This window comes from Pteropus alecto, unplaced genomic scaffold, assembly GCF_000325575.1.
Source record: "Pteropus alecto unplaced genomic scaffold, ASM32557v1 scaffold86, whole genome shotgun sequence".
Taxonomy (NCBI): domain Eukaryota; kingdom Metazoa; phylum Chordata; class Mammalia; order Chiroptera; family Pteropodidae; genus Pteropus; species Pteropus alecto.
Window position 1 is genome coordinate 22,965,212 of NW_006442109.1, and position 27,178 is coordinate 22,992,389.

At 33.6% G+C, this 27,178-nt stretch overlaps 2 protein-coding genes across 3 annotated transcripts in view; one reads left to right on the top strand and one right to left on the bottom strand.

Annotated features, from left to right (window-relative positions):
• Positions 1 to 11,364, top strand: part of MYEF2 (myelin expression factor 2) — a 31,012-nt gene extending 19,648 nt beyond the window's left edge. Inside the window, exons 11-17 of one of the 2 annotated variants that reach the window (XM_006920392.3) lie at positions 346 to 396; positions 634 to 702; positions 1,004 to 1,102; positions 1,417 to 1,488; positions 3,217 to 3,425; positions 3,505 to 3,556; positions 8,249 to 11,364. In XM_006920392.3, coding sequence (XP_006920454.1) covers positions 346 to 396; positions 634 to 702; positions 1,004 to 1,102; positions 1,417 to 1,488; positions 3,217 to 3,425; positions 3,505 to 3,556; positions 8,249 to 8,412 — 716 coding nt within the window. In that variant the 3' untranslated portion in view covers positions 8,413 to 11,364. The remainder of the gene's footprint in view (positions 1 to 345; positions 397 to 633; positions 703 to 1,003; positions 1,103 to 1,416; positions 1,489 to 3,216; positions 3,426 to 3,504; positions 3,557 to 8,248) is intronic. The other variant, XM_006920393.3, reaches the window with a different exon arrangement.
• SLC24A5 (solute carrier family 24 member 5) overlaps positions 8,937 to 27,178 on the bottom strand; it is a 19,850-nt gene continuing 1,608 nt past the window's right edge. The window contains exons 3-9 of the mRNA XM_006920390.1: positions 16,564 to 16,647; positions 16,370 to 16,473; positions 15,932 to 16,032; positions 13,978 to 14,261; positions 11,760 to 11,966; positions 9,799 to 9,900; positions 8,937 to 9,306 (exon numbers count right to left, since the gene is read on the bottom strand). Coding sequence (XP_006920452.1) covers positions 8,984 to 9,306; positions 9,799 to 9,900; positions 11,760 to 11,966; positions 13,978 to 14,261; positions 15,932 to 16,032; positions 16,370 to 16,473; positions 16,564 to 16,647 — 1,205 coding nt within the window. The 3' untranslated portion in view covers positions 8,937 to 8,983. The remainder of the gene's footprint in view (positions 9,307 to 9,798; positions 9,901 to 11,759; positions 11,967 to 13,977; positions 14,262 to 15,931; positions 16,033 to 16,369; positions 16,474 to 16,563; positions 16,648 to 27,178) is intronic.

The window sequence follows — 27,178 nt, forward strand, 5'->3', positions numbered from 1 at the left end:
AGGGGGAAGGGAGGGTAGGGGAAACAGTGATAGAGATATTTCTTTGTTCTGCCAAAACAAAAAGAAATGAATGAATATCTTCCTAGGTATTCTCTAACTGAATGTGAGTGTGGCCAGTGAATTCTGTTTTCTTGTCTAATAAATATTCAAAGAGGCCTTTTTGAATACTCATGAATAGACTTCTGCTATGGCATAACACTTTAAACCATTCCACCTGTGTCTTGCTGCTTCTCTAGTGTTCCATTGTGACTAAACCAGTGGTGTCTCTTTTGCTGTATTGCGTTGTCATTCTTTGGTCATGCAAATAAGATTTACTGAAAGTACATACTGTGTATTTTATTTGAGGTATGGGAATGGATGGTCCAGGTTTTGGAGGAATGAATAGAATTGGAGGAGGTATGTATAAGCATTTGTTTTTTTGTATGTATCCACCACCATTTTTCGTAAATTAGGAACTGTTTTGAGAATTCCAAGAGAGAAAAAGTCATGGTTTATTGTTGACTCACATCCTCAAGGCTGCTAGCAGAAATTGAGCCTGGTACATACTTAAGGGATATGGAAGGTGATTTGTAAAGTGTCTCTTTCCGCTATACAACTAACAGTCAAATCTCAAAATTAATCTTTATTCCATAGGAATTGGTTTTGGTGGTCTGGAAGCAGTGAATAGCATGGGAGGATTTGGAGGAGTTGGCCGAATGGGAGGTAGGTAAATGTATGTAGTGAGATGTGTATGCTACATTTAGTTTAACCTATTATTAAAATGTTCCCCCCCTACTTAGGAATGGATACTATAGATGTTTTCGGAGGGTCTATGTGGGCACTAGGGAATAGGGACAGGAATGGTAAAATGGAATGTGACGTGAGGTAAGTTGGGTAAATCACAGACTTTTTCTGTATTTGTGACTTTTACTATCTTTTTAGTTTAGTTTCAGTATGTTCCTAAATGGATTACTACATAGTGATATATTTGGAAAAGAGTTAATTTGTTGTATAATCTTTTCAGAGCTATACCGTGGTGCAATGACTAGTAGCGTGGAGAGAGATTTTGGACGTGGTGATATTGGACTAAATCGAGGCTTTGGAGATTCCTTTGGTAGACTTGGTAGGCTGGCCGCATAGTTCTCCTTTTGTCTTTGCGGGTTATATTTTTCAAAGTTTGTTCCTCTTTTTATGTGAAAAATTGGAAATTTATGATGTTTTACACAATTTATAATGTTTTACACTAGAAGAAAAAAACACTAGAGGTTTTAATGTACTGGTTCTCTTTTTCAGTATCTTACGTATTTGAATCCTATTTGTAGAAGACTTTATACTTTTCAGTTACTGTACATCTATCTTCTGAGAGTATAATACCTTAGGAATTTAAAGTATGGTTATTTAAATTAATTAGTATATTATCTTTCCATCCTTGTTTAGGCAGTGCAATGATTGGAGGGTTTGCAGGAAGAATAGGAGCTTCTAACATGGGGCCAGTAGGATCTGGAATAAGTAGGTTTAAATTTTACTAGAATTTATTCAGTAATATTTGAGTGCTTGCAAAGACTTTGCAAGAGTAGTTATTGTAGTATAGTAATACTTTGTTCTTATATATTAATATGTCTTGTCATAATTTAAAGAAACTTTGATAGTTATTGAGTTTTTCTGTTTGATTACTGAAATTTCTGAACTAACTTTGAATTTTATTCCTTTGATATTTCTAAACTAACACCAGAGTACGTGTTAACTATAAGCCAATCCAAGAATCTCCTTTCCAACTAATGAATCTGGACATTTCTCTGATCATGTGTTAGGAACAACTTTTGCATTAGCATCAACTTTGTTTCCTTGCTTATTCTCTACAACTGCTATTGATAACTAGCTTATTTCATCTGCAAACAACTTTTTTTTGTCTTTTGGTAGAGTGCAAGAGAATTGCCCCAGATAAAGTAACACTTCTAAAGAGACCTCCTGAGGTTAAGGGCTAAGGTTGAAACGGATGCTTATGTCTTCACCTCTTAAACCTTTCTTGTGGTAGAATCAAGAATAGTTGCAGCACTGGGGAATGCCATTAGGCCTTATATTAAGGCTTAACTCTGGCTTAGTTTTTGACCTCTATTACTTGCAGAACCATGTCTCTGTGAGCTCTGCATACTTTATTGACTTCCTTTAATTAATTGAAATCACACAAATAGGAAACACAGCCTATTTGAACTGTTCTAAGAGTGAATTCAAAATCTTGTCAGCTCAAGGTAACTATTTCCACTGTACCTTGCTTCTCATGTTACTCCTTCTTTTTATCATCTTTTCAGCCTTGGCCGTTTTCCTATGAAGGTTAACTTCCCTACCTTCCCATTTTCACCTCAGTGTTTCTACTTCTGTTTCCCTATTTTTATATTTGTTATTCACGGAAAGCTAATTTGAGGGCAAAGTTAATTTTCCATATTGCTTTCTATGAGGATTTTAGATATGAGAAAAAAGGAAAACTTTTGAGAATAAGTAGTATTGGAATAGTTAAAGGGAACTCAATTCATAAAAATGAAGTGGATATGAGCTACGAGCTAAATTCTCAAGCTGCAGCTAAAGGGATGTGACTCCATTGTTTTTTGCTACCTCCACAAGTTTTGCAGATTAAAAGTTTTTGAAATTAAAAGTTATGTGTTTCTGTGGTTATTGAAAAATGAATTGATACAAAAAGAGAAATTATATGTGAAACAGAAGATCCTGAGGTGAAAAGTAAGCTAGGAAAAGAATATTATGTAGCAGAGTATGATGAGAGCAACAATTGATGTGTTGGAGTTGTAATAATTTGAATTGGCCCCATGTATCTTTGTTCTAGCAATTATTAAGCTTGGTGTATTAGAAAATAAAAATGAGGATAAAAACATTAATGGATAAAGTAATTGGTAGAAAATTTATATAATTTATATATGATGTTTTGTGATCAGTATAATTTTATAAAAGAGCATGTGTATAATATATTACCGAGTGGCTAAAATTAACAGATTGAATTAGCCATTAACATTCAACTAACGAAATGTATACCAAATTAAATTCTGTTCTTGGAAGAATGTTATATGGCCTGTATGAAAATAATTTTATGCTTACGTATTATCTAATTACATAAACAAATTAATTTTTCTCTCCCTTTCTCAAAAATGATTCTCTCCTTCCTCTTTCTCTCCTTTAAAACAAAAACACCAAACTCCCAAATCCTCCCTTCCCTTTCTGAAAATCCAGGTGGTGGAATGGGTGGCATGAACAGTGTGACTGGAGGAATGGGGATGGGACTGGATCGGATGAGTTCCAGCTTTGATAGAATGGGACCAGGTATAGGAGCTATACTGGAAAGGAGCATCGATATGGATCGAGGATTTTTATCGGGTCCGATGGGAAGCGGAATGAGAGACAGAATAGGCTCCAAAGGCAACCAGATATTTGTCAGAAATGTAAGCAGCTAAATGTAAAAGATACTTAAAATTATTTTTTGCCTTATATATCTGTTACTAATACCTTTTTTCATTCTAGCTGCCTTTTGACTTGACTTGGCAGAAACTAAAAGAGAAATTCAGTCAGTGTGGTAAGTATGCCAATGACTGCAGATATATTCATAGTGATTATGGAGGAAAAATTGATTTTAAACTTTTAAACACTGTGGTTAGACTTTTACTCCTAGGCAGTATAACAGGTCTAATTTCACTTCAGGTAAACAAATTATTTTGCTATGCTCTTAGAGCAGTCCAAATTACTACTAACATGATTTAGAGTAGAACCTGTCATTGTCTCCTATGGATAAAGAAAAAGCTTGATTTTTTACCTTATTTTTAAAAGGTTAATTTATTATGATTACTTACATTTTAAAGGGTTACTTTTTCTTGTGAGAAATACTAATGAACGGTAAATTTATTTCCTTGTTTATAGTATAGTGCAGTGCATTGTCAGCATGACCCGATGAAATGCTGTGACATCCAAATGACATGGCGTTAATAGCTGTCCTATTCTATACACTCCATTGTCTACACAGTACAGGAAACTTACCTAATAGCATAGAACCCACTGCCTGGAACTCCTTAGATATAGGTACATTGTGGTGACTCTTCTAATTATTTTATAAACTGTTCTTGGCTATAACAATACTGCCTATACAACTTTAATATGTTCATTAGGTCTGCAGAAGATTAGATGGTTTAGTACTTTGAAAACATGGCCTTTTTTGTGATGATGAGAGAATTAGAGTGAGTGGAACAAAGTAACACATTAGGAAATCCGATAGTATTTTTATACTATTAGGTGGTGTTCCCAGAGACTATAAGCACAATAGTAAGTTATATAGGTGGCATATAATGATGAAAAGGGCTAAAAATTCAGCCTTTGAGAGTTAATGGAAAGTTAAGAGTATTTGGAGTATATCTTTAATTTTTGAAGATCATGAAAGGGGTAAGTTTCGTGTTCTCTCACAAACGTAGCCTTTTTGGTGATCGCTTGTCATCAGAGTGGTCACTATGGAATCTGTTATCTACTGTGTTTTCAGAATACTTTATACCTAACTGTTGCAGTAATCTGTTCACGTGTTTTCTTTTCTCCTAGATGGAGGCTCTTGAGGGCAAGAATTGTCATCTTTTTTTCTTAGCACTTTTCATTGCCTCAGTACATATAGTAGGAGTTTATTAAATGTTTTTAAGTGAGTCAGCATTCTGAGCAGATCTTCATTTATTCAATTTTTAAATCTACAAATACTGTATTTTTGGCAGTTTGTTGATACTAGAATTCAAAATTTGAACAAAGTAAGATATTATCTTTGCCCTCAACATATAGTGTGAATCTGTGTGGAGTGTTCTGTTGGCTTCTTTTGTTGATCATCTTTTTTTATATTTTAGTCAAAGATGGAGAACTAAACTTTTTTTCTTGATAAAAAGTTGTTGAAAACGAGTCAGCTAATAAACAGTCACCACTAAGAGAAAGCAGAATTATAAAGTTGTTTTGAGGTTTTGGTAGTCTTTGTAGATGTAAGAAGATCTACCTGAATGAGTAAGCAGCATCTGGCCATGAATCCTATAGTTTATAGAGGAATGAACATATTAGATCTTTAGTGAAATATATCAAATGAGGAGCAATGGCAGCAAGTATAGATAATTTTTATTGTTGTAGTTTGAGTGAAAAAAAAATCTCCAAATGAGATATGACATTATTTTAAAAAGTAGAAATGAAACATGAGAAAGAACAAAGTGAGGCAAACAAATGGCATCAATGAAAGTGTGACCAATACTGAATTGACTGTGTAGGCAGATTTCCTTTGATGTCAGATATAGGTAAGGCAAACTTGAGATCTTTCGGTGAACTTCATGGTGGACTGGCCTTTTTTTGACAGAAGGAAATCAGTTCAAAGACATTTTCTGAAAGTAAAAAAAATAGTATCTAAATCTACATTTAAAAAATGTGTACAGCATTTTAGCCATTAAAAAAGTGGTTAAATTATTATTCTTCACTTTGTTATTTTAGCTGTATTCTTATGTCCCTTTTTGATTAGTCTATCATTGTATCATGAGAGTAACGATTTTTTGTTTTTCTTCTCAATTCTAATTATAAAGCTTCTGACTTTTAGATTTATATTGAGGTAATACTATACTTAAATAATTTCCTACCATCTTCCTATTTTTAATCTTGAACTGCACTGATGGGAAAGAAAATAAGTTATGGTGATACAGAATTAAGTGACCAGCTATCGACAACTATGAAAATTACCCGGTCTGTATGAATTGGGTGATCCATTTTTCTTTCACATCACTTTGTTTTTAAATTTAAGAATTTTTCTTTCAGAGTATGGAAAATTTAATCTGCTCCAAGCCAGGAATAGCCTCTTTCTCGGTAAAAGGCAGTATTTTGTTTTTTCCCCCTTGAGCCACAGGTGAATAAGTATATTCTCTTGCTTGCTTCTTATTAAGAGTCTAGTGCTGCTCCATGCATCTCCCTAGACATTATCTGCTAGTCACTGGGCCACCAGCAAGCCCTCTGCTTATTAAATTTCTTAGTGGTTAATTGTCCTTGATGGGCAATTACAAAGGCTGAGAAAATATTGTGTTATGGGTTATATTACCCTCAATAAAGCATTTCCTTGGCCTTTGTAATTCAGGAAAAAATGTTTTCACATGCTCAAATATAAAAATGAAAAATAAGTGAATATAATAAAATCTTTTTATTCCTATATAATTTCTCAGTGACATACATTTTTAAGAAAGCTGAGTAAATAAATTAAGTAACCCATTCAGAGTTGGATCCCACATTATTTCAGGTTGTGCTAATGAAGTTAAATAGGCATAGTCTTTCAAATTTGCTCCATTTTTGTGTATACCCTGTAGCTCTATTTTGACCCTCTGGCTGAGTATGATGCAGGGCCATAACATTATAGAACTATAGTGCCCGTTCTTTATTTCTGCTGTAAACTATGTAAACAAATATAACGTTGTTCCACAGATTTCAACATGAGTATGCTTATTAATTGCATAGAAAATGGAAACGTGATATTTTATTTACTAAAAGCACATGCTGCTTCAAGCATGACTAGTAGACTTTGACTCTAGAAAAACCGAACAGTAAAAATAATGCAGTGACAGTAAAAAATAACATATGAAGAACATTTATTGATGAAGTCACTTTTTTATTTGTAAAGAAATGGTAAAACTTTTTTGTCCCTTATGTCATAAATGTTTTTTGTAGAATATCTGATTTTGCTTTTTTTCTCCTCTGGTTATGTTACAGCTTCACTTTAGAAGTAGATTTCATTGAACTGTGTATTTATTTATGTTTGTATGCATGCATTCATGCATGCTTTATTTTAGTCTAATTTTAGATATGCTTCTATATAAGATTTCCCAAATATGTACTGAGGAGTTAATAGGCTGGGTTAAATAAAGTAGAAAGCTTTCTTTTACTGCAGGATAAGTCATTTTTATGACTAGTATATGTAACAGCAGTATGTTTGATTATTTTGTGGTACCGATTTCTCATTGCATACTATTTTGTCCTTTGTTTTGTAGAAAGTGTGATTCCTCTGTGTGTGTGTGTGTGTGTGTGTGTTGTAGGGTAAGCATTGTTTATATCTACTTAAACCATTGTAATATAATTTCTCTGGAGATTAGTCTGTTTTATGACTTTGATAACACAGTTAAAGACTGCGTGGCTTGGATTAATTACAAGATCATGGTTTTGGCTCAGTGACATTTATTAACTTGGACCATTTAATTAGTTTTGAGTGAATGATTGATTGACATAACAGTTATTTTTAAAATAATTTATTTATGAGGGGATAGGTAATGGATGAAAACACAAAAGTAGAAAAGTAGCCCAGAATGTTGTAGATAAGAAATCAATCAGATCAGTATTTAAAAAGGAAAAAAAAAAAAACTTACTCATGCATGAGATAAAAATTGTTCCCATTACCTGGAAAGAGCTTATGGAATTTTTTGCTAAGCACTTCACTTTTACCTTCCCCCCTTTTTCCTTTCTTCTCCCTTTATAGAACTAAATGTGTCTGGCTCTCTGATTTTGTTGCCAAACTAAAATTATCCTGTAGTAATCTGGCAACTATACTATTCAAGGGGAGGGAAATATTATGGTAAGTAGTCACACACCTGTGCTCTCTGGTGGCCTAGTGGTTAAGATTCAGTAGTCACGCACCTCACATCTAAACTTGGGTAGATCGAGTTTAACACTTTACATATGTTATTTGTATATAATTATTAATAACCCCCCCCTTTTACTCTTTCAAGTGTTCTGGTTTGGGTGATGGATCTTTATGGCCACTTTGTATTTCGATAAATGATGGAGTTGAAATGGAGGATAGAAGGGAAGGAAGAGGAGATCGGGTAGAAAGTAACAATTTTGTCTAAAAATAAATTTTGTTTAAATTTGTTATTGGGTTTAATTACTTGGTGACATTTTGTTATAGCTTGCCTTATTGCTATCAAATTCACTTTAGAAACTCAAGATTTAACAAAAAAACTTATTTTAATATTAAATCCTAAAATTTATTTTGATTCCAATTTTGTATATTTTAACCTGTATGTATTCATTACTTTATATGAAAGGCATTATATTCAGAATGTAAAATGTGAATAATGCTTATATGATGTATTATATTTAAATCATTAATGTTAATGTTAACATTAGGTCAAATTACTTACCATTTTATTGGCTGTGAGAAATTTCAAACTTGTGTAGTGAAGTATTGAACCTGTTTAAACTGATTAGTAATTCTATAATTTCTCTTTTACAGGTCATGTAATGTTTGCAGAAATAAAAATGGAGAATGGAAAGTCAAAAGGCTGTGGAACAGTTAGATTTGACTCCCCAGAATCAGCTGAAAAAGCCTGCAGAATAATGAATGGCATAAAAATCAGTGGCAGAGAAATCGATGTTCGCTTGGATCGTAATGCATAATTTCAAACCACGGTTGGAACATTCTTACATCTGTTTTGCTGAATCTCCTAGTGAAAGTCATTTTTAAGTAATGCTGTATGCTTACAAAAGCTGTAAAAATGAACTTTAAAACTCCCACCAGCTTTTAACAGTATAGTGTTAAATATACTGTGATTTTTGTTAATCTCTAGTTTGGGTTTTTAAAGACAGCAAGTCTGGTCATTCAGTTTAAATGAATGGTTATACTGTTTTTAATGAAATAAGCCATTTCCTTGTTATTTTCAGTACTACTTAGTGGGATTTGTTTGTTCAAGTTTCTCTAGCTTTTATCAACTTATTATAAGGTAAAACATAGATGGTTTTTTCAAAACTTCTGTTTTATATATGTAATTGGCCTTGAAAAGAAAGGACTCAGACAAATTAGGATGTGATTTTGGTTGATTTTAAATTACTTTTCTTTGGTGATAAAGAATTACTATAAGTTTTAGAGTCTAAAGTTCAGGTTATTTTTTATTTGGCTAAAATGAAGAAATGGAATTTTCTTTCCCTGCCCTTATCTGTCATTCACGTTTCCTACGTAACACTATTAATTTTAGCCTCCACAGGCCGTTATTTTGTTATTTCCAATAATTCCAAGTTCATATAGAACTGATAATGTAGCAAGCCCAAAGTATAATATTAGGCAGACTACTCCTAACTTTCTGTCCAGCTTCCAGCCATTGAAGTGAACTGCTAAAAAAAGAAAAATAATTGAAATGTTGAGAGAGATGGTTATGTAAGTCAGTCCTCTGCTGTTCACTTCTACAGGAGCTGATGTATTAATAAATGCAGTTTTAATAAACCACGGAACACCTAGGCACAGCATATCAAACACATTGGATCCCACGATGTTAGACATAGCCATATCTCCTTTGCCTGCAAAAAAAAAAGTATGTTGTTAAAATGTGCATATCAATACTGTATTTTATTAATAAGTTTCATAAGAAAAAACACTGGATACATACTTTTTTTTTGTTTGATGGTTTTGGAAAATTGTTGTAGAACAAAAGTCTTACTGAATTTGTATTTTTAATTTTAGGAGGTTAGTATTTAAAGTATTAACATTTATTTAATAATTATTTTTATTTATTAAACTGTTTTTCAATAAGATATGTAGATTACTTGTTGCTTTTCATTCTAATTTAACATGTTTAATTACAATTTCGTGCACATTTCAGGTGAATATTATTTGGGGAATTAGATTTAGTAAAACTAATTGAATACTAAATCCTTCCTCCTGAGCTACTCCTTTTTTTTCTTCAAAGTACGTTACTGAGGAAATAAATATTTCAAAAGGGTACCTGTACTTAGTGTATTTCAGCCAGGCTTGAAGAATGGGCATTGCAGCTTAAGGGACCTACTTCTTACCTTTTCTTGCAACCAGCACACTTGTAATTGTGTCTGGTATGCTTGTTCCTGCAGCTAATAAAGTAAGGCCCATTACTGTATCTGGAATTTCCAGTGTTTCTCCTGTGATAAACATAGATATTATAAGTTATAAAACTTATAATATTCACTAACCATTCTCTGCACATATTTCAGATATTTCTTTCCAGAACAAAAAGAAAATAGGCACATTTAGATTTCACGACCAACATGTACTTAGAATTTAGCTAGCGAAGTATTTGAATAATATTGGTAAACTGGGGACATGGGTAGCAAAGATTTTTAATGACAGATATTTAATAGACAAAATTTCCCTACCTGGTATGCTTACAGAAGTTTTGAATGTCCACTGTTATATCAGCAAGGCTGTTGCTTAATATATGCTAATGGGATTGGTTATTTTCTCTCTTTTTTTAAAGCATTTTCTTAAAGTGGTCAGTGTTAAGCAAATTATAGCTATTTTAAAACTGTAAATGTGTTAACATGGTATACATTTTTTAAGTTCTACTTTAGTGATGTACTTTAATTTAGTATTTTCTTTGGGAAAGCACCATAAATCTGAGGAAAACAAAATAGGGTGCTTGAGTTTTCCTAACATTATAGTCCCAACTTATTAATGCTTCTGTTAAATTTGATGTCAGTTCAACATTTTTCAGAAATGTATTCAATCTAGGAAACAAAACCAGTGGGAAGTTAAAAAAATTCATGTAACTGCTCTTTTATTGTTGTAATTGAAAATTTTCTTTTTCTCTTTTTTAAAATGTCAGTTAAGAAACTTTAAGTAGCTTATTTATTGCATGCTTATATATTGATACTGGAATTGAAATTGGTTAATTTTTGTTACTGGTTAGCCACAGTTCATATGTACATAAATAACATTAATGTTTGTCATCTTGGGGGCTGTTCTCTGATCTATTACTTGATTTTGTTGTTTTCCTAATGTCAAATATGTTCTGGCTGAGAAAGTTTGGAGAGATTTACTATGCAAGCTAATTGGACTTTTTATTTTCCTTATTAAAAAAAAAGAAAAAGAAATATTTTGCTTTTTGCTAGCATACTCTTCTAAGGTCACATTAATTTGGGAAAAGTTGGAAGTCAACAAACTTTTTTTGTAAAGGGCCAGATAGTAATTATTTTAGGCTTTGCAGGCTATATGGTCTCTGTTGCAGTTATTCAGCTCTGCTAATGTAGTATGAAAACAACCATAGATAACATGTAAATAGATGGGCCTGATCAGCAAAAACAGGAGACCTAGTGATTTGGGCACACGAGAGCAGTAGTTTGCTCACCTCTGATACGAGTCCATTCTGGTTACCCTTTGGGGAGAAATTCCTGAATTTCTTGTTCTGTGTTTGTATTCAGTTTTTCCTCCTGGACTAGGAGTTCTGTGGGACTAGAGCTGATTATGGCGAAGCACTGGTAGTTAAATATTAATCATGAAGGTAGCAGAAACCTAAAGTGAAACCTAATTTTATATTCTTTTTACTAATTTCTTAGTATGTTTGTATTGCCATATTAAACAGCAAAATAAAATATAATCCAGTTAAACAGTGAGCACCCATCGTTTTCTCAAAATACTGGCATCTTGCTATATTTTTGTTAGGGAATTGAATTTAATATAAAGAGCATATTATGGACCTCATGCAATGTGAATTAATTATTAGCATATTAGACATCTTGTGAATCCAATTTCATTTATAAGGTGATCCCTTGACTTGTACCTCTGGGCTGTATAATTGTGAGAATATAGTTGGTATGTAATATGCAGTTCACAAAACCTTAATGATTAGTGTATTAATATTTAATTCTTTTGTAAATAGCACTAATCTTTGCTGAAAAAAAAATTAATCCTTAGCTAGACTACCTTTAGCAAATATATACAGTTCTTATATGAAACTGATTATTTTCTTTTTAAATTATGCTCTTGCACTTAAGATACATACCAGTTATCGTGACCATCCAAACCAGGATATATGTAAATGCAGATATCCATAGTGCTGACATGAGAAAAGTTATCGCAAAATATTTTTTCCAAAACTTTCTTCTACAATCTGGTGTGGTTAGAAAAAGTAATGTAATAATAGGAAGGGATAGTACCCAAAATATTCTTTTAAAATCTGCTTCAGGCATTTTGAAAACACTTGGTGGATCTGTTGAGGAAAAATTAAATGATTTTGAGTTTTCTCAAATGGCCGATTAAGTTAGAAATGTCCATTTAGAAAGCTATATTGAAATAAATTAGCTGTATCAGTTTTTAGGAGGCTATTTAAAACATTTGAGTACATCATTACTGATATTGCTGGCAAAAGGAAACTAATTGAGACTTTAGGGCAGACTGTAAAATGTGATACTCAGCATTTTTTGATTTTGTCTTCGGTCATTCACTAAATATGTTAGCGATAATGTTTATCAAGTGTCAGTTAAACATCTCTCTTGGTTTTCTAACGATGTAGATGGTCTTTAATAATATGTTCGCTTGTGGGATTAACCTGGTTTATACCTTAGCTACTCTAATCTCCACTCCCCAATATGCTGATAGCCTGCCCTATATATCAGATAATTCATACTTAGGAATTATAATATAACTGGAGCATAATCTTTTTATTAAGTTGAAATTTCATTCTAATTCTCATTGTGAGTTGGAGGAGCTTGTTTCATTTTTTTCATTACTAAATTTAGAATTCACCACAATTCTTAGGAAAAAACCTTAAGAAAATAGGAACTAATGTAGAATCTACAGTGTAATTTATAAAACTGGACTATCTTCCCTTTTTTCAGTTTGTTTTATGAAGTTAGTGAAAGACAATAATATATTGGATAAACATGGGAATTCACTTGAAAATTGTTTAAAATTTGTATGCATTTACAAAACGATGTTCCATATATTTAATCAAATTACAACTAATGCTAGTAAAATAACTCACAAAAATAACTTGCCAAACCTCAGCCAATGGACCATTAAGTAATATTAGATATAATTTTAGTGTAATAAAAAGTTTTGGACTGATTCTTTTGAGTTTCTTGTTTAAAATTTAACTTAGAGACGTATACCTCTTGTACATGAAAGACTAAAACTATAGTTTTTGTAAGAGGAAAAGTGATATTTTAATTTTTTTAGTTAGTAAATTAGAATCTAAGTTCCCTTCCTAATGTACTAAATTAAATTTAGACTCTGTTGTATATAACCATTTTATAAAAGTAATCCATAAATTTATATTTCTGGACATAGCTTAATTTTACCTTCCACTAAACGTATTTACCTAAATGTTTTGCTGCTGCTTCAAATGATATGTTTAAAACTCAACCGTTTACTTTTTTCTCCGCAGAAGCCCTTTTCCCTAAATTCCTAATTTTTGTAAGTGGTGTTCCCATTTTCTTAGACATGATCAAAGTTTCAGAATTGTCTCTGCTCCCTTTCCTGGTCTCATGTATAGTCTTTCAACTGCCTAGTCTTGGCGATGCTATCTCTGCACTGTCTCCCGTCTGTTGTTCTCTTTCATTTCCACTGCCTTTGCCTTGTCTGGGCACATCAGCTGTTTAGTAGCCTCTTACAGACCTCCATGTCTTTTATTCCATATTTCAATTCTGATAATTTATCTGCTCACAAACCTATAAAGACTTTTACACAAGCATTTAAGTCTCTTCCTAACCTATTTCTTTCTATCCACCTTTGCTTTCTCACTGTGCTCAGTTATGCTAGTACTTGAACAGATCTTTTGCTTATTTCCTTGGTGTCAACCATAGAATATACTTTACTCTTACCTCTGCATCATTTACCTAATAACGACTGTAGCAGCCATTACTTATTGGTTATAAATTAGGTCATCAGTTAAAATCTTACCATTCTGCAAGGCTCAGTTTAAATTCTCCCTTCTGATAATCTTTCCTATGTAACCATCCTCATTAAAGTTTATATAATTTATCCCATTTAGGAAACACAGTTACACTTTATTTCTTTCTCTAAGTACTTAAACCTTCATATTTGAGCTAATCTGTTATTTCCTACAATACTGGAAGCTTCTTAAGGATATGGACTGCCTCTTCATCATCTCTTAATCTTCAGTGTTTTTTACATAGTAACTATATGGTACTTGCTGACTTGAAATGAGGTTAAGTTTCATTAGTGAATAGACTTAATAGTGGGCAGGATGTGGTTATTACCTTCAGAAACCTGATTAAGACCATGTAAACTTATGGAAAGCTGGGAGTAGCCAGAATCTTCATGAAATATTCCACTATCGGTTCTTGATTGCCGACGGATGAATGGTCGACCCTCATCTTCCCATCCCATCAGTGGCTGTTGTTCACTTCTCTCTTCCATAGCTTTGGCGAGACGGGTACAGCAAGGACTGCATTTCTTTATAATATATTGGTTAATTTTAATGTCAAAACACAGCACCAAAACATACAATCCATATATCAAAAGCAGTAAAATTCCTTCATACCTGTAAATTAGAGAAATTTGTGCTTTTTAATTAAAAATGAAAGTTATTTGAGAGTTAACAGCTTTGGGGCAATATGTGCTTAATTCTTAATGCAGCAATAGAACAAATATTTCTAGTTATATTTTGATTTTGTAGCTGTGTCCAGACTTGGTTACAGTGTTATTTTAAATTTATTGTTAAAATCTTGACACTGTCCTTTCTATATTTCAAAAAAACAGGGATCGTAAACTCGTCTTCATTTATAGATTCCTTCCAAATAGTAGGCATAAAAATGCTTTGAAAATAATTGTATATTTTCAAAATTAAAGTGAAAGAAATAGATAGTGATGGGCATTCCTCATCTCAGTTCATTGGCAGAATACATTCCCCAAATAGATAATAATTATAAAAGAATATAGCATGTTAGTTCATTTCAGCTGTGTCTATTCAGACATCCCAGTGTAGGAATTTTGTATAAAATATTCAGAATATGTTAGGCTTTGACTGGGGATTTTCAGTTTGCTATACAGAGATTTTTTTTTTAATTTTATTTATTCTAATGTAACTGAATTCACAAGAAAACATATTTTCAAAAATAAAATTATACCTTAGGCTCTGAGAACTATTTTCCTGCTCTCCAGTTTCCTATTTAAAGAATCGTGATGAGCTAATACCATTACATTTGAACCTTGCATTTACTTTTTATAGCTAGTGAATCTCTACTCCAGCTGGAAGCACAGAGTTCTTGATTTCCCCAGTGGAGGAATGTGATCACAGTCATTGATCCCTTACAGACAGCTCCTGAGTCCCAGAAGCATCCCTACCGTAGCCAGCATTCTTTCTTTGGGAGACAGACTGATCTCAGAAGGATTTAATTTAGAAATTTTGTTCCTTGCTAGATTTTAAGTTTCTTGATAGCAGGTATTATGCAGCACTGCTAAGTTGTACTCCAGAGGGATGCCATTTACATTGTTTTCTATTTTTCTGGTGTCCTCTGGCATTGTGTAAGGCACAGCTTCTGTGGCTGTATGTTTTACATTTCTTAATGCCTTATGATTCTTAGCATAGGGATAAACATCAAATAGATACCTGTTGCATATTAACTGAAAAAAATCTGTTCACTAAGTCACCTGCTTTTTAATTTTCTTGGGATGTAGGGCACATGGAGATTACAAAGCAAACAATTTTTAACATTGAAACCTAAACATTGCTGATTCTTAGAGGAAGAAGGCTATAGTTCTTGCAAAATAAATCTCAAAGAGAAAGTTGGAGGAATTTCAAGGAACTTCTTTTACTTCATCATCTCTCTCCAGTCTTGTGACCATGACCACTTCTAACTGAGGCATGGTGAACAATAACCCAGTAGATGAAAAAGCCAACTGTTAAGACTTTAATGAGCAACAGAAGTTGGGAGACTTTTTTGATTGGTCACTGGGGAGAAGAAAGGGTTCTATTATCCAGTGATTAATAAGGAGACTGACCTGACTAAAAAAATTGCAAGGAAGGGAAGAGAACCCAATCAGCAATTATGAGGAACTTTAGCTCAGAGACCCACTAGAAATGGTGAAGTGGCACATAATTGAGATATGACTGAATATTCCTGAAAAAAAATATTACTAAACCATCAGAATTTCATAAAATCATCTCTGTAATTGTGTTTTACATAAGAATAACAAATATTTCAAGCTTACCAGTAAACTTGGTTGTCAAATATTATGCCAAGAACTGCCGCTACACTAATCGCATATGCTGCACAGTCTCTGAATAGAGGCCAACACGATAGCGTTGAAACCTGTAAAATAATAATTTACTGTTTCCATTACACTGTAACTTCAAGTACATGGTTAGTGTAATACTAAAATTGTTTGTATATTTGTAGCTAAATATTGTTATCTTTTGCATATTGCTTAGAGAAAAAGGAATTTTAAGCAAAATTGTTTCTAAACCTCTGATTTTCATAAATTTGACCAAGAGCTATTTGTGGGTTAACTTAAAATTGAATACATGTTGTTTTTCTACTGATTAATAAATTTGATTGAACACACTACTATTGCCTTGTTTGTTCCATTCTATAAAACCGTTCTCATATTTGTCAAGACAATAAGTTTTGTTAAATAAAGTTTTCTTACCACATTAGATAGTAAGCCACAGGCTGCACAGATGCCAAGGAGATTATAAATTGCAGATCCAAGAATGGTGCTGATGCCAATATCTCCCTTTGTGATAAATACACCTATGAGCAAGATAGTAGGTAAGTTAGTGTTGACTTGAAATAGATAAAATCACATCGAGATAGTAAAAAAATACAAAGAGCAATATTTACCTAGGAAAGCAGTAACTAATTCAGGAGCTGAACTGCCAGCTGCCATGAAAGTTGCACCTGCCACATCCTGGGACAATCCAAGGGCTAAAGACAAATAAAATTATGTTATGCCTACTAAAACGACAAGTGAAAGAGTTATGTCTTTAAATTCAGTAGATATTCAAAGCCATAGCTTCACAGAAAAGCATTAATATTGACTTCGACTGGAAAAGTAAAACATGCAGGTTAAGAAATAGAGGAATCCAGTATCTTTCCTTATGATTTTATTTCTTAATTCTGTAGAAACTGCTGCAACTCAGTATTCTGAGTGCCAAGATGGGATCTTTTGGGGCCCAGAAAAGATCCCTTTCTAGCCGTAGGGCTTGTAGGTGTGTAGCAACTGCATGACTGAAAACTACACTGTCAAGAGTGCTCTAGTAGGACCTGAGAAAGCCTAATTCAGGAGTCGATCCAACTTGACAGAGTGAACGTTGGTAGTTTCTAACATTTATAAATAGAGCCGAATCAAGTTGTATATTCACAAATTGGCAATTCAAACTTGTCTAAATACAAATGAGAGGAATTTGGTTAAAAACAAGATTGACTATTGTATAATTACAGCCTATTGGTTTAAAACATGGAACCATTAAAACTACTCTGGAGCAAGAAATACAAGAAAATACTATTTAAATAGTTTGTGTGTATCCCCAGATTTACAAGCATGCAGATCCATTATCCTCAGTGATCGATGGGATGAGGGTCTTAAGACATTTTTGGCCCTTTCAATTTTAGAGCTAAGGTACCTACTATGGGTAGAGAAGAAAGCCACGTTGAAGAAACTACCTTGCTTTGAGAAGGTCAAGACAAAGTTTCATCAGAAATCCTCAAACAGGGATTACTGGGAGACTAAAAAATAGCCGATAGAGGTAGCGTACTGGGTGTTATTTACCCTAGGCCACAAAGTTAGTGCTAAAGTTAGGATTAAAATTCTGGTTTCCAAGGCTCTCGATAGCAATCCTTTGTTGATGTTTACTGTTTACTATACCCATTGATTCTTGGCACTTTAGTCTTACCGGTACCCTCAAATTCTGGTGCACCTGGTTGAGTGTCTCCTTTGGTAAATATTTTCTTACACTTGCCTGTGGGGACCATAACTTGTTTCTCATTTTCAGGTCCATCCCATGTTCTACTTCTTTGCTGGGACATCTGCCTTTGACTTTACTGTTTTTTTGTTTTGTTTTGTTTTGTTTGTTTTTTCTTGGCATAGCAGATTATATTTTACAATCGTGGGCTACAGTATTTCTGCCCACATGATTTTTCCAGAACTTCTACATTCCCTATAAAAAAAAAAGGGTGAAGTTTATGTTTATATCTCCTCCTGGGCCTAGATGACTAATTCATGACTAATGCTTTGATGAACAGATTATGGCAGAGCCATAATATTTGCAAGGCTAGGACATAAAAGGTGGCAAGTCTTCCTCGCGTTCTCTTTCTAGGGATATTTGTTTTAGAGTCCTAAGCCACCATTAAAAAGTCTGGCTACCTTGAAACCCTCATACTGGAGAGACCTCACGAAGACCCATATAGAAATAGAGGTGCCTGAGGAACACCTGCTGTTTCATCCCCTATATTTTGAATCTCCTCATCCCAGGCACCAGCATGTGAGGGAGGGAGCTTTCCGATGATCTGGCCCTTTCTTCCAACCATAACTGCATGAGAGACCTCAAGCAAGTACCACCTAGCTGAGCTGAGTAAACCCCGAAAGCTGCGAAAGGTAATAAAATGATAGTTGTTCTAAGCCACTAGTTTTGGGATGATTTGTTAAGCAGCCACAGATAATAGTTGCATTTACTGACAACCTACTGTGCCAGATGCTTTTTTATGTGCTGGGAAATATGGCAATAATGAAACACAAAGGTTTCTGTTCGTCTGGAGCCTCTATTCTAGTAAGAGGAAATGGGATAAGCAAAATATATCCTATGTTAGAAGAAACAAAGAGGAAAAGCACGGAGAGGGAATATAAAATGTCATGGAGGAAGAATTGTAATTTTAGATTGGGTAATTGGAAAGGACTTCGCTGAGACAGTAACTGAACAAAAACTTCAAAGTATGGGAGTTAGCCATGCATCTACCTGGGGTAAGAGTAGTCTAGGCGTGAATGCAAAGGTTCTGAGGTGGAGGCTAGCCCACGTGTCCGAGAAACAGAGGAAGGGCCAGAATATCTGGACCTGTGTGAAGGGAGAATGGTATATGATAAGGTTAAAGGTAATAGGTGGCCAGAACATGTAAAGCGTGGATCCTAGTAAGGACTTTGACTTTTATTCTGAAAGGTATAGTGCTTGGAAAGCCATCCACATACTGTTTGTTGATGATACCAGCCCCAGTCATCTTTTTTATCCTTGTGGGATTAGTTGGTCTCAGAGGCCCAATTAGCTCTAGTCTGAGCTGTTTTGCCACCTGTTAGGCCTTTCCTTGTGAAAAGTCCTCTCAGGATAGTTGATGATCTATCTAATCCAGACCCTCTATCCTATTCCTCACTTTTGGCTTTTGGTCATGTCACTTGATAATCTACCTGCAGTGACTAATGAAGGGAGAGAAGTAATGATTTATGTAACTTATATTGCATAGTATTTCTTTTATTGAGACTGGGATTTATATATGTATGTGTGTATATATATTGATTTGTGTAATATATAGTATATATAATTATATGTAATTTATATATATATATATATGATGTGTAGTAAGGCCAGTTGAGCGTAAAACTTAGAATAAGATAAAGCATATTGCTCTGTGATTAACTTTTTTTTTTCATTTTAGATGTGAAGCAAATAATATCTTACATTCATAATTTATTACTCTCATGTACATAATAATCTCCACTATCCTCACATATGAGTGGTGGTATTTCCAATTTACAGATAAAGAAACAGGTCCAGGAGGTAAAGTAACTCAAAGTTACATGGATAGTAAAGATCTTAAATATAAGGAGTTAAACATAAACCTTGAGTATATTGGTTCTAAGTCCAGTGCTATTTCAATTTCTCCACAGAAACCCAATATAAGAATGGCACTTAGGCAGGTCAATTATAACATAGTGGGTGATTGAATTATTTTCTTCCCTGTCTCATGGCAGTGGCATGTAACTGCCCCCATTTCATCCCTTCTTTGGAGGAGGTTTTTCAGCTTATTCTAGAGAGCGTGGAAATTTAGTAATATTGGATATGATTGTGAATTCTCTTCTCAAATAAAATCGGGGCTAAATAACGTGGAAGAAATTGAAAACGAATAACATGCTTTATCTTGAAGTAACTGTCCAAACTTGGTGCAACTGAAGAGTGAATGACTAATCTTCATTTAATGCCAGCTGAAGAATGCTTCATTAGAGAAATGCAATCTCAAGAACGATCTATTGAGTTGTTGCCAGGTAGGAAGATAGGTGGCCTTTCTAACACTTTCACTATCAAAAGGCAGTAAAAGTAAAGCTTGTTGCTATTCGAGGGGCTCTAATTGAGTTATGAAAGGAAAAAACATCGATGGATGTGTAAAACTTCAAAGATATTTTAACAAGTTATATCTTAAGGTTCTAAGCATATTTTTAAAAATGGTTTATATTTCTGAACTTTAGAATAGACTAGCTTTGTCTTCACTGACCTTTGGGTAGCATTTCTCTCTGCTATAGTTTATTATTAAAGATAAATTGTTCTGGGTTTCTTCTGCACTCCCCCCGCCCCCAACCCCAGATCTATTAATTCCTTTCTCTCTATTACTCTAAAGGGATAATCCCATTTCCTTCAAGATATTGTAGAAATGTTCAAGGTGAATTTTCTTTGCAAGTTTAGATATCATTACATTTTTTAATATAAAATGCAACTTTATGGTAATGAACTAAAACTCATCAGAATTTTCCTTAAGCGTGTTCTCTTCTAGGATGCCATGTTGGAAAGTTTATGACAGGTTTTGAAAATCCACTTCTGGAAATATAACGTAGTTGGAAGAGTTTTAAACTAAGATGAAGACCTGGCTTCTGCCCCTGCCAGTACTTTAACATGAGATTCTAGCAAGTCATTCAGACAAGGCTTATAGTTTGCTACCTGTAAAATAAAGGGTTGGGCTACACAATTATTTTTTTACTCAACACATAGAGTAAAAAACTCTATGCCTTAAGACTTTACCACTTTTTTATGTTAAATAATTTTTTTTATAATAAAAAAACAACATTATTGAAAATTTAGAGAATGGAAGGGAAAAATAGAGGGAGCGAGTCACTTATACTCTCATGATTATATTTTAATCACTGCTATCATTTTCATGTATTCCCAGTCCTTTTCACATTGCACATTTTAATAGAGTTACAAGCATAGGCTATATACAACTAGGTATCATCTGGCACAATTTTAAAAAGTCCTCAATGATAGCGAATCTTCATGCTTTGTGAATGGATTTGAGTTTTAGAAGCAATCAAAAGTCATTCAGACCCAAGTCTTGTGACTAGAGTGAGTAATCATGCTGAGTAATTCTATTTAGGATCCAAAATGAATTGTGACAGCAAACCAAAGTTTTTGCAAAAGTCGTCTGACATTGATTTAGAATATATTTCTAGAAATATTTGAGTAAGTTAGCATCGGAATAAATGCCTGCTTCTTCGTGCACAACTGCATGTATATGCTCTGTGAGGTTTTTAACAATAATAAAAACATTTGAGTACTTCATAGTTACCACCTCATATTTTGTCTGAGCTATAATGGAATAAATCCTGAAACCCTATATAATGCTTTTAAATGCTTGGTTCTTCCACTGAAAAAGAAGGACTCTCCCAACCCCCAATCTAACAGTTGTAACATTACAATGAATTTCCACCTGCCTTAAGCCTATCACATAAAGCATGTGCACGACATTTTATCTCCAAACCTCACCATTACCTGAGTTTTGGCTCCATAATTTGCCCAAGGTTACAGAGTTAGTAACTATAGAGATAGGATAGGTACCTAGATTTTTTTGACTTCAAAAAGCTGCTCTTTCGGTTATCCATGTAGGTAAAGTGAAGAGATTAATAACATAACTTTATAATTATTATTATCATCATCATTGCCTGTTCCAGCAATAGTATCTTGGTAATATCCAGGTGCCTTGGCACTTATTTAGATCCATACATCTGGAATAAATTTAGATGCAATCCAAGGAGACCACAATCGGAATCAGAGAGAAAAGAAAAACAAAGACGATGAAAATGCTCTTAAGAGGAGGATGAGGGCCTGTGTGGCAGAGAAGAAACACTATTCTTAGGTATTTTGCTCTTTGGGAAGGCTTTGCCTCTGTAAATTTCACAAGGATTAAGAATCAAACAATCCCTGGAACTGTAGGCTATCCAAATGCCATACTCACAGGATTATTTGACACCCTTCAATTTTATCAATTTAGAACCAAATCCACCTGGAATTAAATCTTGTATTTCTTTCTTATTGTCTATTTCTGAAACATAAAGTAGAACGTGGGCAAATATTAGTTCTAAGCAGAGCAAATAAAAATAAATTTTTAACAGAAAGTATTGAATATGTTTCTCTGTACTTTAAGACCATTCTCACTTAAGACATGTTGTACCTCAAAAGTATGGTGCGGGGATTAGAATTTCTAACTGAATAATATACTAGTGTAGTATTTAAAAAGAAACGTTTCATAGTTAGCTCATGAGGACTTTGGGCTATATCAAGTGCCTAATCTTAAGGGATTCTCTGTTTTTTAGGTAGATAGCTTGGAAAAAAGGTAAAAAAAGGTTTCTCTGAACAGTGAAACCTTTATGTGTATATATACATATAAAGCAAACCAAAGATTTGGAGATTCTCATTACATATCAAAAGGACATGAAAAGATTTGTTTTGGCTTTATACTGAACTTTTGCATTTCTAAAAATGAAGTGAGAAATAATAGTCCTATTTTGGCTATGAGTTAATGTAGTTTATATCTTTAATTTATACAATATTAATTTATAGTTAAATTGAATATACTTTAAAGATACCACTTTTAAAGAATAAAGGATTGCTAAAGATGAAAAAAACAGTATGAATTTTAATGTAAAAGAAATAAAAGGAACTCTAAACAATATTTCAGAGATGTTTAAGGTACTGTTTAAAGTTGCTGCATGGATTATTAGATCAAATAAAAGAACGAGTTTCATAAACTTACCTCCTACCTTGTGAAGTAGTACTTGCTTTTATTTGCCTTAAACTTGGTTTTCAAGCTCTCACAGATGTGCCCTAGATTTGGTATGTGCCCCAAACATATTCATATCCACCATGACTTTCTTCACTTTCATCCTTCTTGAATAAAGAATTCTAATCTTTGTAGTCTGTTCTTATGAAATAATGAACTTAGCGAATGTTTACTATGTGCTAGGTCCTTGTGAAAGCAGTTGTATTTCCTCATGGACTTGGCACACAGCTCTATGAACTCAGAGCTCTAGTTACCCTTGCTGCACAGCTGAGATAGCTTGGGCAGAGACATTCAGCACTTCACCCCAAGTCAAATCTAGTAAATGGTGGGGCTGGGATTTGAGCCTAGGCTGTGTCAGGCTTCAAGGTGGATACTTTCAACCATCTCCCAATAGCGGTATGGCATTATAGCATAAAATGGCATTCTCCCCCTCCAGCACCTCCAAGGACTGGAGCAAGGATTGCCATAGACCATTCAGCAAGTATTCGATAGAGATGTAAAACAAAGTAGGAAAAGCCCTGAGCAGACAATACTGGATATGAGTACAAGGTAATGTAAGTAAATTCACAAAACAAGCACGGGAATTTTAGACAAAGTTTCATAAGTCAGGCTTACAAAAATGAGCAGAGACCACAGAGGCTTTCCTTCTTTTCTCATTGTCATTTGGAATTTTCTCTGTTTTTGTCTTTCTTTGTCTCTCTCTCTCTCTCTGTCTTTCTTTCTGTTTCTGTCTCTCTCTCTCTCTCTCTGTCTTTGTCTCTGCCTCACACACACACAGACAAATACACAGACACACACAGACACACACACACACACACACCCCTCTAAGAGTGTCCACCCAAGTCTAGAGAAGCACAAGTGGTGGGAATGAGGGAGTTCTCCATAAGTTTTTTTTCGTTAGCCATTATCTCTAGCTCCCTTAGCTCTCACTTATCTCAGATAATATTCTTCCTCTGGTAACATCTTTTAACCCCTTTGCCTGAATCCCTGATCTGTTTCCCACCACAGAAACCAGGTCTTATTGCCCAAGGTAAATGCCCAGGGCAGCTAGAGTATGATTTTCATTCCTTCTATAATGTGGATTAATTTCACTTCAGCCCTCTCTGTTTAAAGAAACACCCTTAGCCTCTTTTCCTATGGAACCTAAATGGGTGAAAAAAGAAGATAGAATTAGAGGAAGAGGGTATAGCAACAGCATTTTCTCATATTGGTTCTACACAGTTAAGATGACAGCACAATGTCTCAGTTTGTCTGATTAGGGGTATGTGTTTACTTTTCCACTGCTGACAGAGGGTTGTGGGGGGGAGGAGAGATTGAGAGATTTTCATGATCACCAGTAGAACAAGAAGGGAAAGGTGGTGGCAACTCTAGGGGAAATTGCCAGGTCAACATATATAGCTATAGAGAAGGAGCTCTCACTTGCCTGGGCTAGGGCCTGGTCAGAGTGTCAGCAAGAGGCTCTGCTCTCTACCTCCTTTGTCTCCTGCACAGAGGTTCCAGTCCTCACCTTGCTGAAGACTCTTCTGCTGGCTAAACGAGGAAAAGGTAATGGGGTGATGAGGCTGGGGTAAGCCAGGAGCCTGTCATTTCTACCATTGTGTTCTAGGCTGGGATTTATAACATGCACCCTGAGGAAAGTCATTGCATCATACCTGATGATTTGATTCCACAGTGCTATACTATGTACATCATATGTACCTAAGATCTCATGTACATCTTAGACAAAATGTGTAGGTCTCAGGGTTTTTTATTATGCGTGTTTATTAGTTTCCAGCACTCAATAGGTTGCCAAAAGTCTAAACTGATTTTTTAAAGTGAATTATTTTATTTTGTAATAAATTTCCTCCATAGGTACAATGAGTATTTCCTGTTCTTTTATTTGTCAAAATTTTCAGTGCCTTTGGGAAGAAAACATCTTTTAAGATTATTCAAATAGAACAGGAAACAACCATATTATGGCAGCTAATCTCAAACAAGGATGCGCAAAATTATATCTTATGAGAACATTCTTCAGTTTTGACATTAGAGAAAACAAAGCTATGCCGTGTACTGTGTAGTCTTGAGGAATTAGCCTCAGTTTTCTCACCAGTAAAATCAATCTAATAGTCCCTACTTTGTAGGGTTTTTGTGAAGGCTAAATGAAACCATGTATATTTAATTTAAAACCATGCTTCATTTTCTATAATTGTTTTACGGTAACTAACAAATAAATAAATAATAACACTCAATTACATTGTGGAATACTTCAGTAAACTGTTTTGAGGATAATATTTATTAGCGGACAAAATGGGTAAAACTATTGTAACTCATTGCTCAATAAAGAACTATGGGGAAATGTAAAGCATTTGCAGACTTTTCTATGGCTGTAAACAAATTCCAGGGAGATCGTTTTTTACTGCTAATATCCTTTTTGGAATAGACCATGCTAGACCTTGAGAAGAAAAATGACAGAGTTAATTTATAGGTATTTGGAAATGAATTGAGCTAGCACTATTTCTATCTCATTTTGTTGCCAATATTTTCAATACTCAAGAGCAGGGTCAATACTTAGCAGCTGAAGAAGATTTGGCAGTGGCATAGCATCCATCAATCACACATCCAGAATAGCTACTGCACTCTATTTCAGAGCAAAGAGCAATGCACTTGAGAAATGCATGTTTTTGATGATGTTTCAAAGTAATTCCACAGGTGGCATGGTCAAAGTGATTATTACAGATATTCTATGAAGTCATTTGATGAAGATTTTTTTTTTGTAGTAGCAATCTAAACTTTAATGCATTAGTTTCTGTAGGGCTAGAAAAGCTATTTATTTACCACTTCCAAGAGAAATTTTTTATAAGCAAAATCCTTGATGGATTTATTCTTCAATCAAGTCATTGTTTGGAAATGTGAAGGCAAAAAAATTTTTTAAGTGATTATTTTATTTTTCAGGAAGAGAAAGTTTCTAGGTGAGATATAATACCTTGAATTTTAAGTTTCTTAGATTTATATAATTACATAAGTTATTTGTTTTTTCTAATTAAAAGTACGGTACTGCCACAAGGATGAACAAATAGATTACTACAACAGAATTGAGAGTATAGAAACATCTATATCTATATATATATATACACACACACATATATATATACACACACATATATATATATGAATTTAATATATGAAAATTGATCAACTTTTCAAAAAATAGCATTGTATTCTATACCAAAAAAATTCTTATGGGAAGAAATAAATGTAAAAAATAACTATAAGTAAAAGAAAGCATGACAATTTTTCTGACCTAGGGATAAAAAAAGAATCTAAATATAAAACCAAAGGAGAGTCATAAAGAAAACTATAAATTTACTTAAAATATGTAAATTTCAATGTGATAAACACACGAAATAAAATGCAATCAACCATGAAAAGCATAGGATATAAAACGTATATTTAAAAAAGGGTTAATACCCTCATATTTTTAGAAATGTCTTGGAAATCAATAAGAAAATGACACATACCACCCCCCATTAGAACATGGGCAATAAAATACAAAAGCGAAACCATAAATTTCAATAAACATAAAATGTTCAACTTCACAAATAAGATAAATGCAAATTTTATAAAATGAAGTTCCATTTTAAAGCAATTACCAAAGACATTTAAAATGTTTTTCATGTTTTTCTGGAATGGAAGCTACTATACTCTGGGCATTTACGTTGGTACACCTTCTGTGAAAAGCTTTTGGCAATGTTTAAGTTAAAGCTTAAATATGCATAGCCTTGCATCTTTATCAAGAAATGATCAGAGAAGTTTGGAAAGCTTTTATACAAGTAGGGGCATAACATTACTTAGAACAACAAAAAAAAAAATTAAAAATCAAATGTCTAATGCGTTTAGTAATTTTAAGAATTATAAATTTCCACTCTGTGCTTACTCTGTATAAAAAACAGTCTGAAATCATTTACAGAATTATAAATATATTTTATTGTGCACATTTTCCCACATTATTACTCTTCAAAAAGATGAAGAGTAATAATGTGGGAAAATGTGCACAATAAAATATATGACAAAAAAGAAAAGACTTCAAATTGTATCTATAGCAAGATCCAAAAGACTGATGGGAAATACACCAAATGATAACTGTAGAAATGCAGGTGATTTATATTTTCTTCTATTTTTTTAATATTTCATCAATCTAAGTAAAAATATTATGTTAAAGTAATTTAATCTCTATGAAAGAAAAATATCAGTAACAATGTAAGACAATGTTAATGTAAAAATGTACATATTTACATTTACTTATGTTAAATAATAATAATTATAATAAACTTCTGGTGACTTACTCTATAATTTATTTCATTAAACAAATATGTGTTGGGTGCCCCTGTTATTGCCAGCTTTTGTTTTTGATACTAAGGACACTGTTATACTGTAGTGAACAAGAGAG